This window comes from Pinus tabuliformis, chromosome 7 (genome assembly GCF_031772625.1).
Source record: "Pinus tabuliformis cultivar Carrire ecotype Pingquan chromosome 7, CPIR1, whole genome shotgun sequence".
NCBI lineage: Eukaryota > Viridiplantae > Streptophyta > Pinopsida > Pinales > Pinaceae > Pinus > Pinus tabuliformis.
In genome coordinates this window covers 1,412,900,185-1,412,916,561 of record NC_142293.1, presented here as the reverse complement: position 1 = coordinate 1,412,916,561, position 16,377 = coordinate 1,412,900,185, and the positions used below count along the sequence as shown (strand labels likewise).

The following is a 16,377-nucleotide window of genomic DNA, read 5'->3' as shown; positions in this document are numbered from 1 at the left end:
ATTTGTATCAAGTTGCAGGATGGTCCATTGGGGATCATGTTAATTGACATGTCCCATATTTAACACCAGAGGTATACCTATGGGGCCCTACCGGATGTAAGTCATATGGTGATAGGGATCCCTAAATTCAAGAAGAGCATGAAGGTACATGTCTGAGATGTACAGAAGGAAAATCTTATAAGGGGACCATTCCCCTCATGTAGCAGGTCCACAGGTTTGGAACAACCTAAGGAGTTTGAGATTCATGATCGGGAATCTCGTGCATACAGGTGGAAGAAATCCCTCTATGGCTTGAAGCAAAACACCCCAAGCGTAGTATGAGAGGATTGATAGCTGTCTGATGAAGCTGAGATTCACTAGGAGTGAAACCGATCCAAACCATTACCCAAAGGTTGTGGATGATAGACCTCTCATACCGTCACCTTATGAGGACGACCTATTTCTGATTGGTGCAGACCCTCTCATTTGCAGAAGTAAGAGGGAGTTGGATTCCAGATGTGGAATGATAAACTGCAAGCCTGTGACTACCTCGACGATCTTAACTTTCAGAAGTTATATGGTAGTGATGTCGGACTAGATTTGGGAAATGCCTCTGAGTTTCATAAACTCATTCGCGTTGATGTTCTTGGTGAACTTCCGATCGGACATATGTTTTGCAATTAGCATGGTTAGCTCATATCTGGTTGAGCCTCACTGGATTGGTGCCAAGAATCTTCTAAGATATCTTCGGGGCACAATCTCTCATGGATTGAGATACACTGCCGAAAATATGAAACTGCATGATTATTCGAATGCTGACAGGGCAGGTATTGTGGAGGATCACTAGAGCACTTCTCAGTGCTGGTTCTCTTTGGATTCTGCTTCGATATCAGGAAGTAGAAGTCGGTTGCTATAAGCACCACCGAGACCGAATACATAACTACGAGTATGATCTCGTGTGAAGCTACATGGTTGCAGAAGCTCTTAAGTGAGTTGTTTGTACACATGATGAATACCACTATGATTGTCTGTGACAACCAGAAGGGGGATTCGATTATTGAGGAATCCCATATTCGATGACTGCTCCAGCGGATAGACATCAGATACTACCTTATTTGGGATATGGTAAGACGATGAGCGAGGAGGTTCCATCACATTGACACTGATGTACAGGTCGCAGACATCTTGTCAAAGCCCCGGGGAAAGGTCAAATCTGTGGCTTTCCCGAATGACTTAGAGTTGTCGAGAGACCTTATAAGGGTCCTGCATGTTGCATGCATTGAGCTCTGGAAGCTCTGGGGGGCTTGGGGTACTTATTGGAGCAACATACGACCACAGGGCAACTCACCCTCCCCTAGTGGTGCGCTATGTACAAGATGACAGGTTCAACCTTCCCTTGTGATACCCCGTGGCGACTGTGGAACAGGATGATTAGTTCTCCTGTGGGCCAGGATGATTAGTTCTCCCATGGCAACTGCGGAACAGGGTGATTAGTTCTCCTGTGGTCCGAGATGATTAGTTCTCCCGTGGCAACTGTGGAACAGGATGATTAGTTCTCCTGTGGGCCGGGATGATTAGTTCTACCATGGCAATTGTGGAACAGGATGATTAGTTCTCCTGTGAGTGGGGATGATTAGTTCTCCCGTGGCAACTGTGGAACAGGATGATTAGTTCTCCTGTGGGCCGGGATGATTAGTTCTCCCTTGGCAATGGTGAAACAGGATGATTAGTTCTCTTGTGGGCTAGGATGATTAGTTTTCCCGTGGCGACTGTGGGCAGTATGATTCGTTCTCCTGTGGACAGGATGATTAGTACTCCTGTCGAGGCATCCTACCCATGCAGTCTGGGACTCATGGGAAGTACCTCTCATCTGATCAATGAGCAGGGAAATGGGGTTAGGGACCATATTAGTACTATCGATGAACGCATCGATGTATCTACCATACTCCCTATGCTAGGATGACCTCCATTGATCTGGGATTAGTATGATTGGTTTGAGACACTCTCTTGTGATATTGATCTGGGATCAATAAAACTGACTGCGGGCCAATAAGAGTGATGTGATACACTATCTTCAGATGAAACTGACTTCGGGTCAATAGAGAATGGTATGAGACATTCTCGATCAATTCTTCTTCTTCATGGTTCAGCAAAGCAGAGCTCAACAGAGCAGAGCAGTGCAGGGCATTGATGGCAGAGATAGTACAGTCGGATATATGGATCAGTGGATGGAGTTCTCCCTAGTTGAGAGGGAGTGTTAAAATTGGCAACTAGGCCCAAACTCCATGTGTTTCATCTTATTAATGGAAGCTGGTATTTTTCTTGGATCCCTCTCATTGAGAGGTGTAAGATTGATCTAAAGATCATCTGATTCCGATAAGTATTCATGGAGATATGAATTTATTTCTATTATGGGACAATTCATCAAGGTCGGCCAGCAACCATATAAACCCCACTTGTGCTCAACGTTTTAGTATAAGTAGAGGTGGCCTTCAAGTCATTTCAACACACTTGGGATCTCTTCCTCTCTACTCGTCTTTGGGTTTTAGTAGGAGGAGAGATCCTAAGGGATAACGCTGCCCTAATCCAGAGGGAAAAAGTCGAATTGTCGGGAACTGCTAGAATAGCCGGAATTGTCAGGAATAGTCGGAACTACCGAGAAAAGCAAGAACCTTCGGGAATAGCCAGAACTACCAAGAATAGCCGGGAACTGCTGGAAGTTGGAACTACCGGAAATCGCCGGAACTACTGGGAATAGTCGAAATTGTCAGAATTGCCAGGAATAGCCGGAACTGCTGAGAATAGCCGGAACTGTCTGGAATGGCCGAAACTGTTGAGAATAGCCGGAACTGTCTGGAATAGCCGGAACTGTCTGGAATAGCCGGAACTGCTAGGAAAAGCCAGAATTGCAGGAATTGACAGGAATAGTTGGAATTGCCAGGAACTGCTGGAATTGCCGGGAATAGCCGGAATTGCCGAAACTGCCGGGAATAGCTGGAATTGCTGGGATAGTCGGATTGCAGGAACTATCGGAACTGCCGAAACTGCTGGGAATAGCAAGAATTGCTAAACCTGCCGGAACTGTCGGGAACTGCCAGAACAGGCAGGAAAGCTGACGCAAAGGGCAGAAGCTGGAATTGTCGAGAACATCCGAAATTGCCAGAACTGCCGGAACAGCCGGAACTGCTGGAACTGCCAGAATTGTTGGGAACAGCCGGAACTGTCGGAACTACTGGAAACTGCTAGAACAGCCAAAGCATCTGTCTCCGAAGGAGAGTAGCATCCAAGGGACAACTAACTAACATTGGAACAGTTGTATGGTACTTAGCAGCAAATACACCAAGGAATCAATGTTACAGCTAGCATGCAAAGGACAACTAGCATGCAACATCAAGCATGCATAGGACAACAAGCAAGCAAGGTGCAGCCAGCACATAGGTTAGTATGGCAACATGGTGCAGCAATTTTTATGCTAATGGAAAAACCTGTGAACAATTTATGAAACCAACGTTTCGGACTAGCTAGGTGAGTCCATCATCAGGGCAATGAGATCTGTATTTTGGCACAATGGTGCAGCAATGGTGCAGCAATGGCACATAATGCAGTACAGTGATGGGTACAGTCATGATTAATGAAGCATGATGAGATGCAGCATCGTGATGATGGGTGCAGCACAGTGAGGTGCAGCATGATGACGAAATGCAGCACAATGATAGGTGAAGAAGTCACCTTGGAGAATCAGTTGAAGCAACATGTCTTCAACTGATCTCATGTATCATCTTCTTAGATATGATCTATGCTCTTATCTAGATAAGTCAAAGTGTTGACGTCTGTTGTAAACGTACTATCTCTCTCTCTCTGATGAACTATTGAAGAACATATAAGAAGAATTGATCAAAGGTTTCCCCACATTAGGGTTTGTCCCTGGCTAGCGCCACATCTTGTGTCCTCTTGTCTTGGCTTGTCTTCTGCGATTTATGTTTATGTTCTATCTGCAGTTTACTTTAATGCTAATGCGATTGCTAATCTGGAAAAGATATTGAGCTAACTGTGAAAATTGAAATAAATTGCTCTAAGCATAGACATACCTAAACTTTAACAAATGAGCTCTAAACATAATGATTGTAACATCCCCTCCTCCCCGGTCCACCCAAGCAGCCAACTAGTCGAGCAAACATGTGATGAGAAAGGTTACTATAAGGGATTCAATCTCCTGGTGACGTTAAGGAAATGGAATCGACGGAACATCGCACACAGTCATCCAAAATCATCAACAGACCCCTCAGGAGACAAGTCAGGCACTCAGACAGCCTGTCCCCGAGCCCCACTGTTGTTCTGGTTCTCTTAGGCCATAATCGCTCTCATACTATGGGAAAGGGAGCAACCTGCAACCTAAAGTTGCTCTCACAGGCCTGCCTGCCAGCAATTGTGGACTGAAATTGCCAATTTTGTGCCAACGACACTGGGATTTAAGCCACTTTTCTAGCCAAAATTCTGGCCTCTGCCGAGAACTTGCTACAACCTTCAGAATTCATTAAAGACATGATAACGATGCTGATCAATCAAAATCATCCTCAGGACTAGGATTGAGCATCCCCAACCGGGACTCACATTTTGTCAAACATTTGGCATCAATGCAACCTACATGTCTAGGAGACAAGATAGAGCATAAATGATTGAAACAACTTATGAAACATAACTAGAATGATCACCTCCTTCTCCATTGAACTACTACAACATTAATTAGGTCTTGCATAAGTAAATACATGAAATAACCATGACATGAACTAGTCATTGAACCATGCTTATAACCAGCATAAAACCATATAATATCAGAGATAAAACAACCATTGAATTCACATATAAACAAGTGCAAAAGTAAGAGAACTTAGCTTTTATTAATCATAGGCAAATCCAACCAGGTTCGGGACTTCCACGTACCACCCAACCATAGACATGGTTGAACCAAATCTCTCTTTCAGCCAGTCACCCTCGTGCCATATTCCAAGCATGAATGTGAGATCTCATAGAACAATCAATTCAAGAACAACCAAGGGAATCTAGAGGTTAAACCACCTCCACCCTCATCAAACCGTGATCACACCAAAACTGGTGCTCCGATCACAACCAAACAGAACTTGGAATGCCATTCGGAATCCATCACTATCCTTGAGGAATTTTCCATCTCCTTGTCTCTTAGGCTTTACCACAATCCAACCCAGATCACTAGGCCCTAAACCGAGACATCTCCCTCAGCCTTTATTGTGTATCCTTCCAAAACCGGTCAAGGGACTCCTAGGCCTTTGTGAATGGAACTTGAGACCACCTCCACCCTGGATTCCTGAATCCATCTGGCAAACCAAAGCTTAAAAACCGAAATAAACCTCCCAACACCATGGCATCTGGAAAAAGGCAAAGCTACGCTGAAAGCCACTGTCATAACCCGGCAAACCCATGCCACCAACAGCAAGAGAACCATACACCAACATGCAAAGCCATGCATGTCCAAACTAGCTAGGAAGTCACACATGCCAAAGGTTACCTACAAGTATTCCTACTGAAGCTTCTTGATTCTGCTTTCCTTTCCTTGATCCTTGCTTGCCTTCCTTTCCCTTTGCTTGCTTTTCCTTCCTTGATCCAAAGTTAGAGTGCACCAAGAAAACTCTAAAGTGACCAAGAGAGTGAGAGAGAGAGAGAATAATAAGAGAGCTCCAAACTTGAACTTGACAAAAGCCATGAACAAATCCTCAGAAGCCTTTTTATGCATGAGGCCTCTAATTTCTTCATTTTCTAATATTTTCCTTCAATTTGCTCCTCACATGCAACTTGTGACCTTTCACCTTACTTTTCTCTTAATTTCCTTTTTTTTCATAAATAAATGTGCCAAAATGTTTTTTTGCCTTTTAATGCCTTTGCCAACTTTCCTTAGCCAAAATACACATCCAGTGATGCTCACTAGGATATCTTTGCCCAACATTCAACTTGGAATAAGTGCCCCTTATTCGTGGTCTTATTTTGTCTTTATTAACATTTTATTACATGAACTTTTCACCAGGGTTTTTAGTGTCATAAAGGGGGGTGGCCCCTTGATATCCAAGCAAATGAGCTTTGGTGCCCTCAAATGGCTATAGGGGCACAAAACATCCTCATGGGTCTCCAAATGGATCGACCAAGCCTGCATCCTACCTGTGAGGGCTAGAAGAATGATGCAAACCTTCTCATTGTCTCCCATGGTGAGACACATCCTCATCTGGGTCCTGGATCAACTACCAAGTTTGTGGGGCAAGAGTGGAGCCGGCTAGGCAAGGTGGTCCAAGTGCATCCTCATCGTCCAATAGGTGGAATACAAGCAAGCGATAAGTGGAACTGAAGGATCCCATGAAGTGGCAATCTGCTCTCTGCTATGGTAGAGACCCATGGCTGTCAACGTTCACCCTACAAATGTCAATATGACCCTCTGGAGGGCTTGGACCCCGTATAGGGAGATCAAACCCCAAATGAAGACCCACCTACGATCCTATATAAGATCCAATCTATCCCCTCACCTTCTAGTACAACCAAACAATAGTGCAATTGAGTAAATGAGCTTACAAATCATGGAACCAAGTGGACAGTTCATAGTGGCATGCTCTTCCATAATGGGCTTCAAAACATAAAAGTGTCTCCAAATTCAAGAAGAAGGTTAACCAAGGACCCTATTTGGTGGTTTGACCACTAAAGGGAGTGACATGTCCATGGTACATCCATCAAGAGGCAGGTGGCATGTGATATAATGATGGAATGGAGTGGGGTATCAGGGGAAGACTCCAAGCCACATGCCAAAGTACAAGGGTAGCTATAACAAAGGAAGCCCACACATGGGTGTATGAATGTAGGAGGGAGAAATCGTGGTACATGAGGCACTCCGACCTTTGTTTTTCCACCCTTCTTCATATGCCTTTTGCCTTTTGTTGATTTTTCTTTTTAACTACTCGGGGCTCCAGGGGATGAGAGCATGATGTGTAAGATATAGCAGTGAATTCCCCCTTAAGGTGGGGTAGTTCATTGCTCACCAAGGATTGGGATAGTCATGGGTTCCTTAATGATGTAAAGGTTCGATATGAGGGGCCCTAGGAACCAGGGTGATGGCCATAATGATAAGGGTAGGGCTCGTGTTTGGCTTTTGCCCACGTGCTAAATTTGTATGTCCTGGCCACCTTTTGCATTCTATGGTACATTTCCTGTTGAGAGTGGCCAAATTATGCTTTTTCTTTTCTTTTAGCGCATCAACCTCCGAGGCATCATTCCAGGCCCAAGCCAACGTGTGGACAAGGGGAGGGGGAGGCTAACTCCTTGTGGACCTAATGGACAAATGTGGACCCAGATGGGAAATATGTGAAAAGGGGTTATAATGAGTGGAGGGGAGTGATATATGTGGCATCAGGAAACGGGACCATGCAACCAAAATCAGGATTTTCCATGTAGTGGCACCCCTAAGGCTAGTAGCCCTTAAAGGAGATCCCATGCGACTAGGATACAAGGATAACCACTAAATTGGTCAAGGGGACAAGAGTACAAATCAAGCCCATGCTTTCCGCTGAATTCCCACACTAATCCACGTCCAGGAGTGTCCATGATAAGTAAGCAAAGATACCCATCTACATAATGAAAATCCATACCTTCGAGGTTGGAAGGCCCACCTTCAAACATACAATCATAACAGATGGGTGAGGAATCATAATGGTTGGCTCAAGTGGCGGAGATAATGGCACATCGAGCTATCTGGTGGCTGCAAGGGGTTGTTGGTTGTCTGTTGAGGACCATCTAGGAGAAAAATCTCCCCTATGGGTGTCACCCGTTGGTGGTGGGTAACAGGACCCAATTCACTTCTTGACTTGTCAGGTCCATTACTGAACAGTTCAAGATCAAGCACCAAATTCCACTCCATATTATCCACAGGCAAATGGACAACTGGAAGTCACTATTAAAGTGTTGGAATACATTCTAACAAGGAAAGTCTAGCACACTGTAAGGATTGGGTTGAAAAGTTACTAGAGGCACTTTGGGCCTACCGAATCACTTGGAGTACTACAAGCCTTACCCCTTATGAGCTTGTGTATGGGAAGCAGGTTGTACTTCCAATTGAATTCGAAATCAAAACTCTAAAGACTACACTTCAAGTTGGGATGGATCTTACAAAAGTACAACAACATCAACTGGATCAACTTAATGACCTGGATGAACTTCGCCAAGAGGCCCTTCAACAAACAACCCTTGTTCAACAACAATGGGTGAAATGGCATGATGGATTCATCAAAGAAAAGAAGTTTAATAAAGGAGACTGGGATCCTTTATTTGATTCAAGATATAAGGATTTTAAGGGTAAATTTCACACTCGTTGGCTTGGTCCATACAAAGTTGACACAGTCTACAATAATGGTTCCATTAAATTGCACACCATTGTTTGATCATTGTCAATGGGGGTATAGTTCAAAGGGCCCAAATTTGGTCTGCAGTAGTGCTTCCAGGCATAGTTCCAAGACATCTCATCCAAGATCCACCTCATGGAGACCATTGTCAGACCCACAGTCCTCTATGGTTTTGAGGTTTGGGGACCTAGTTTACCATAGTCAAATTGGGCCATGATGGAGCGTCCAAACCTTGCTTCTTTAGCATATCATTTGTTGCAAACACAGTTCTACAACCCATTATTCAAGCAAAGTTTGGGGTCCACCCATTTCGCCTTAAGGTAATTTTTTGCTTGGTCTCCTTCCTCCATAGAGTTAAGGATTACAAATACTTTGCTACCAAGAGAGAGAGATACCCCTATATTGCACTTTGTTCTTCGAAGGAAATCACTTATGTTTTGCCTTTTGGTTGTGCTCATGGATGGTTTGCAGAGGCATCTCAACTCCCTTAGTTGATGACCATCTCCCTAGAATGCCTTCCTCCTTTTAGCCTGTCCTTTGACAAACTGGCACATCTCTTACCGACTCAGCAGATATGAAATCAAGCCATCAAAGAGGATATCTATAGATTATACATTCAGGTCACTTGGACATCCCCCCCGGTGAGCCTTGACTCAATGATGTCCTTCTACCTAGAATGCTTTTTGGAGTTGCAGGATGGCATCATCATCTGCCCCCTTATACTCACAGGCACTAGATGCACTCATTTAGGATCCCACTGAGCCAACTTTGAGTTGGGTCCCATCGACTTTGAGTGGAAGTAGATCACCATATACCACAATCCGATAAGATCTACCAATGGTGCCATCTACATGTGCTGAAGACCAATATGCACCACATTTTTCAGTGCCCCATATACTATGAGAAAGGACGATATCATTGCCTATATAGAGAGTTGGGAGGATCCCTCTCTACCTTCTTTTGGTATCCTAACCAGAGATGCCTAGCGTTCTTCATCAGGGAGATATTAGACATAGATCTCAGATCCTACATACTCTGCCTCACTCAGGGACGATCTAGAGAATCACATCATACTTTCAGGTTGATCGAAGAAACAAGCAATGAGCTAAGTCATAAGGTTTTATGTCTCCTAATCAGAGTCACAGTGCCAACACCCATGTGGGGTTATGTTCTCTTCTCATAGGTTTCTATAGTTCACTTTCACTCACTTCTTTGTGTCTCTCACATACTTCAACCACATTCCATTGCTCGCTACTATTCTTTGTTGCCCCTACCACACGCACATTGCTCAACATGATAGTTTGGGGTCCTGCCTTGGGATCCAAGGTCAATTCAAAAGTCTCTAGAATTGGTAAGCAGTCAATATCTTTGGAGAAATTTAGTACCATTTCCTCATTCTTTCCCATAATTGCTGGAAGTTGGGTATTTCAACTACCAAATCAGAAATGTGGACATTTAATTCAGTGTAAGATATGAAAATTCCCAAATCCCCCCTTACATCTTCCTCCTAGATATTTGGATCCGTGTTGGCTCCTTTCTTCAACGTTTTAGCTATATTTAAATATTTTTAACCTTCAAATATTTAAAAGCGTGGTAAAAATATTTTAGGTATAATTAATCCCCTCTAGTCATTTAATTGATTTTTCAGGCAAAATTAAATAAAAATCCTAAGCTAGAAAATTAATTAATTTTGAGTCAAAAAAAATTGAGAGAAATTAAATTTTCTCCAAGTGGAAAATAATAAAAAATTCATGGGTCAAAGAAGAATTAATTTTTGGAGGCCATTTAATAATCTCATTTAAAGTAATCACTCATAACTTTCACCTCATCCTAGGATTAGTTGTGCATTAATTAATTTACTTCAAAGCAGAGGCTTGCTTGATAGAAAGATAAGACTGCCTTTCTCACCCATCTTCCAAAGTTTAAACGCTCACTTGTGGTTAACACAATGACCTTGCAATTGTTAGGGCCATAGTCCCTGCAGTGCCAAAGGCATTCGAGGGGTTAGAACTCCAAGGGAGGTATCGTTAATAAAACCATAGCTTTCTTCTCCTGGGTTTCTCTCCACAACCTACACTTGAGACTAACTTCAAAACAGTTGAGAGAGAGGATTCACTTAGAATAGACATCTAATCTAAAAGTAACCAAGAGTTTGCATCTCACTTAGTTCTAGGTGTCGCATCTCATATAGGATAGTTTTCATCCTAGAAACGACTGTTCATCCGGTAACTTGGTATCTTAATTCATATTGTGCAAGTAAATTAGACTCCTAAGGCTCTGGTCTCATACTTAAGAAATTCTTAAATCTAATCAAATTGTGTTAAATAATCTTAACTTGTCAATTATCTTCAACCGAGTTGCTAGGCCATTCAGTTGTGTCTCCCGGATTCATTGTTTCATCCATAGGGACTACCCATCTTAGCCTGTTGTAGGGAGACAACTTAAATGGAGAGGGTCGGGATCAGAGTGACGGCACCTGCCCTGAGTGTTGTCGCATTCTCCTAGACAATTTGGGCAACAACAGAACCTGTATATTTATTAAAAGTCAAATCAGATAAAATTTTGCCCAATCAAGTACCAAATATGAAACGTCAAACCCGAAGTTTTTTTCATAAAGGTTTAGATTTGCAATGAATATGCCCAAGAAACTAAATCTGCAAATCCGAAACCTTAACTACTGCTAAAAAACAGATATGACTTCAAATATAGAATAAAACTGCACTATAAGCCCAAAATATGTAATCGGAAACCCTAATACTGAGACATTCAGATCAGAAAATGAATCCTTACATTTGCTGCTCACTAAAGCATAAAATATGCAAATTTCTTGTAACCACAAGTGCTGAAAACTAACCTCAAGTGGCTAGTGCCTTAATCCTAACAGACTTTCATGGAGTCATTAAATGCAAAGGATTCCTTCAAGCGGCGGTTTCTACCAAGGTTGAAGGGTAAAGATGCCAATCAAATTATTGCAATGAGAGTGAATTTAGCACACGGCAAAAATATTGCTTTATTCAAGACAACACCAACAATAGCAAGGGAATAGAAACATCACATCAAACTCTCTATTACACTGCCAAGAGACTGAAAAAAGCCATCTCTGCAGTTCAACAAGGGGATTATACAATTCACCAACACCTTGAGAGATCAAAGCCCTTGCAATGCAATAGATCAAAACCAAAACAAGTAATTCCAAAGACAATAACCTCCATTCCCTTGATAGCCTTAAGGGAGGACTTCATATATAAAATAAAATAAAATATTTTATGGTTTACACTATAGAAAGATCTTGAAAAAGAAGATGCATACATTATAATAAAAGCCCTATAAAATAGCAAGAAAAGGTCAAAGTGGTGGGGTTCCCTCTTCCTAGGTGATGTAATGCCAAGAATTCAAATAGGTAGAGCACTGCCCTCTAAAAGTGGCCCAAGTAATATCATAACTGAAGCTGCTGCCTTGGAAGATGTGCAACAACACCAAAGGGTGCCCATAGGTGAAATGTTTTCTTCCAAATATGTAGAAATGCCTCAAAATATATAGAAGTGCCTTCAAGGTGGATGAATACCTAAAAGAAACCACATAAAGCCAAGTGTCGTCCTTCAAAGTGGACGAAAACCATAATCAATACTTACGCCAAAGCTTTTGACATATCCTGTGCATCAATTTTTTTTAGAATGACCCTAATTTGGCTTGGGCCAAATCTAGGGTTAATGATACCATTGCGACATCAAAAGGAGAGAAGGATAATATCTTTTTAACTATAGAGTGACATGCATGGTGTCATTTCAATTGAGGCTGTGGATGTTTTCATCCCTGAGATGGGAATTCTTTGAATACATTTCCCACCATTTAGAATTTCTACCCAATTCTCTTTGTTTATAGATTCAATTGTTTTGTGCTATATTTCTTTTAATCTCCTATGCTTATGGTGGAGTTTAATTCTTTTCAGGAGAATAATTTATTTGAGTGTGAAAACAATGTGATTTTTCCCTTTTGAGATAGTTCAGAATCACTTCTGCTACAGATCTGAGGGTGCTTTAAAGGATCTACTTTATTTTTTTAAGCAAACATGTCAAATATCATACTAACAAAAATATGTTTGAAGTATAGATACAATAAGATATCATTGACCCTATCAGTTTCTCTTGAGAGAGAGAAATTCAAAATATTTTTCACCAAGTGCAAATCACATAGAGATTTTATAATGTATATTTTGTAACTTGAAAGAAATATTTTCAGATAATTTGCTTACTGAATGCTAATACTTAAATTCTTGAATTAGGTTCTTTCCAATACATTCACTCTGCGTTTTGTTGTGGGTGCGCCATTAACTGAACAACAGCATGTTAGTGCTGCATGGAAAATACTTCAAGATCAGGCGGTCATTCTTCTAAAGAGTTACGAATTCTCCAAATGATTATGTTACTACACATGACTTTTTGATTTTCTAAATTTATGGATTCAAATCAAATTCTTTAGTGACATATTTATTTTCATGAATGATGATGGGATTGCATATTTATAGTTCACATTTCTGTTTCCACCATAAGTTTATACGGTATTTGCAAGTATTTGGATCACATTCAAATCTGCCTTCCACGAATACCTTGCTATAAGAACTGGAAGTTGAAACAAAACTAAAATACGCATCAATTTTACTGAGTCATGTTTTCTTAATTCTTTTTCTTTCTAACTGACCATTTTTGTTATCTTAGGAGAGGGCCTACCATAAATCCCGTGGAAACTTTTCAAGCACCTTGATTTATAAAGATAGCCAAGTGTACAGGAGTATACATCGAACTGTTAATTTTGGTTAGAGGTTTAAGACAAACTGGGAAAGGTAATGTGTCACTGCTATAATTCTTGGTGCATAATATGTTATAATATAATAATCTCCTTGAGAGATAAAGATATCAAAATTCAGGTTCTATTAATTGCATATGAGTTTTTAAAATGTTGTGCGAATGGTTGAGATGTGTTAGAGATTTATCCATGCTTTCAATTGAGTGGTTGCTTGATTCAAATTTAATGCATATGAGACGTTTTATGACTGATTTCATTAATCCATTTAAAACAATCCACCTAGCCAAAAGAAAAAAAAATTATAAAATCACCTAACAAAGCATTCCATCAACAAGCCAATTCTGGTTTGGTAAAAGTGTGAACTCCTTCACTACTTAACCACTATGCTCATAGCCAATGACTAAATGATTGAATGAGATCACAAGCATTAGATTAGGAAGCTTGAAAAGTATAACTTGAACAATGTGACTGAATGAAACAAATAAGAATTACACAACTTGAAAAATATGGTTTGAAAAACATAAACATTCTTTTACCACATATTGATTGATGAATGAATTGTTTTATTTCTACAATCCATCATCAACTAGAACATAAGATAAGAAGACAACATTAAATGACAAAGTAAACCCTTCAAGCAATTCACTTTGGGAATAAAACCAAATATGAGAATTTGACTTCATTGATGCAACACATAATTGAATCTATATAAAGTGGATCTAACTCTATTGTTTAATGAAATTGAAAGTTTGAAATTTGAACATCAATGAAGTAGACAAGGTCATGTATGCAAAGAGTTTCTTATACTTTTCAATCTATAAAAGCATTACACTAAGCATGTTTCAAAATATTAAATACAACTTAAAACTGTTGGAAAATCAAGGGAGATTAAGATATATGATGATTTTCCTTATCTTGATAATTATTTGTGAACTTTGTTGGCTTAATTCTTTTGTGTTTAATTTTCTTCATCAAGCAATCGTCAATCATGAAGATCGCAAAAACAGTAGACACAAGATATAGGCTCCACCCTGGGGAAAAACCCCACAACTTGGGGAAAACCCGAACAATCCACCTCTTATAGAATCAGATCCAAAATGAGACTTTTCAAGACCCAATGACCAAGACAAACGACCTTCTAGCTACAAGTCAACGCTTCAAAAGTTCTTCTTAAGTCAATACCACAGATTGTGAAAATTCGTTGTCTCAAATTTTACTACAGCAACTGATATTATTTCTTCTATTTGTTAAATTGATTAAACAAATTATTTATAGTTTTCTATGGAAAATATCGAAACATATACGCTGCAGCCTACATAAATAAAATTTTGCGAAAATAACTGCAAAGAAAAATACTAGCACATATATAACCATAATGACAATTATTTTTGGACAAGCGTCCCAAGAAAAACCCAATGTGGGAAAACCGGTGCAACAGATGAGGGTTTCTTTTATTAATCTTCACCAATAATTTTTGTACAAGATACAGATAGCCAAAATTGAGGAAGAGTCACTGAGAGAAATTTAATGATGAATTTCTCACACTCCATAGCATTTATTGACCCCGAAGAGGACCTTCTGACCTTTTGTTGTCCTTATTACGTCATCCTCTGCGCAATCACTGTGTAGTGCCTACATCACTCCTCTACGATGTTGAATTGCGTCCCTCCTCTATGTTGCCACTTCCAGATTTGTCCTGCACTATCAAACTATTGTTGATGCCCTCTCTCTCCCACCTGCAACTCACTCTCAGACTCGATTTTCTCTTGCCGAATTTCAGCCACTGAGAAAATTGATCTTATTGAGCAACTGAGTATTTGCTCTGGTACATATTTCCACCTACCCATCGACTTCTTCTTATAATCTTATGTTGGAGTACCAACGGCCAAGATTAAATCATAATTGATGGCCCAGATTAATTCCCTATCGATCCGTGTGAATTTCTAGATGATTCTCACCACATCTTAATTAATATTGATTAATTAACCATATTTCCTAAGTTTAGACTTAGGAAATAACTAAAAATTGGTTAATAGTCTAATTAAGATACTTCTGGGTGCAATTTCCAAAAACGATTTTTTGGTTTTGGAGAATACATGTATTCTAGCCTCTCCACCAAATTTCGTGGCTAGAGCACATCTCATGCTACAAAAGCTAACACTCCCTCTTAGCGAGAAATGTGTTCTAGCGCTACAACCCACTGAAGCAACACCTTGTCTTTGCACCATCTCCTATCACGCTGCTAATGTCTGACTGTTGCTACCCACCAACCACTGCACAAATTTGATATGTGTTGCATCTGTGCTACTGCTGAACTACTGCCAACTATTGCATATGCATTGCAACTCCCTCTCAAGTATTGTCATTGAGTATCCATCAGTTTCTGCTGCTGAAACAGGTTCTCTACCATACCCATCTGTTCTCTGAACTAGAGGAACTTAGCTCTCCCTAGAGCTTTGGTGAGTATGTCAGCAACCTGATTTCCCGTGGAGACATACTATAGCTGGACTGCCCCATGTTGAACACAATCTCTGAAGAAATGACATATGATATCAATGTGCTTCGACCTGTGATGAAATACTAGATTCTTAGAGAGTTTTATACAACTCTGATTATCACAATAAACACTAGTCGCACCCATTTTTCCTAGAAAAGCTAACTAATAGTTTACTAAGCCATATGGCTTGACACGTAGCCATGTTGGGCCCCATATATTCTACCTCTGCTAAGCTCAGTGCTATGAGACTTTTGCTTCCTGCTGCACCAAGAGACCATCCCTGATCCAATGCTGAAGCAGTACCTGGAGTTACTTTTCCTGTAAACTGAACTACCTACCCAATCTACATCTGTGAATCCGCTCAATCTGACGTCATCTCCTTGAGTATACTTCAACTTAAGTTCGACTGTTCCATGCACATATCTGAGAATGTGCCTAGTTGCTGCCTAATGTACCCTTTTCGTTTCCACCATGAACTTACTAAGGGTATTGACAATGAAGCAAATGTCTGGCCTGACGTTGACCAGATACATGAGTGACCCAATTAGCTGTCTGTACAAGGTGGGGTCGAATTCCTTGTACACTGATGCATATATCGTTTTCTAGTTGGTAATCATTGGTGTTGCCATGGGTTTGCAATCCTGCATTCTGAATCTCTTTAGAATTTCTGTAGCATATCTCTCTTGCCTA

The 16,377-nt window shown here is 40.7% G+C and overlaps 1 protein-coding gene across 6 annotated transcripts in view; it reads left to right on the top strand.

Annotated features, from left to right (window-relative positions):
• The window catches only part of AAS (Pyridoxal phosphate (PLP)-dependent transferases superfamily protein), a 526,642-nt gene extending 513,387 nt beyond the window's left edge, over positions 1 to 13,255 (top strand). For 3 of the 6 annotated variants that reach the window (XM_089459846.1, XM_089459845.1, XM_089459843.1), the window contains one exon: positions 12,670 to 13,064. In XM_089459846.1, coding sequence (XP_089315972.1) covers positions 12,670 to 12,804 — 135 coding nt within the window. In that variant the 3' untranslated portion in view covers positions 12,805 to 13,064. Of the gene's footprint in view, positions 1 to 12,669; positions 13,065 to 13,102 lie in introns of those variants that run through there. The other 3 variants (XR_016267022.1, XR_016267021.1, XM_089459844.1) reach the window with 3 other exon arrangements.
• Positions 13,256 to 16,377: the final 3,122 nt, after the last annotated feature.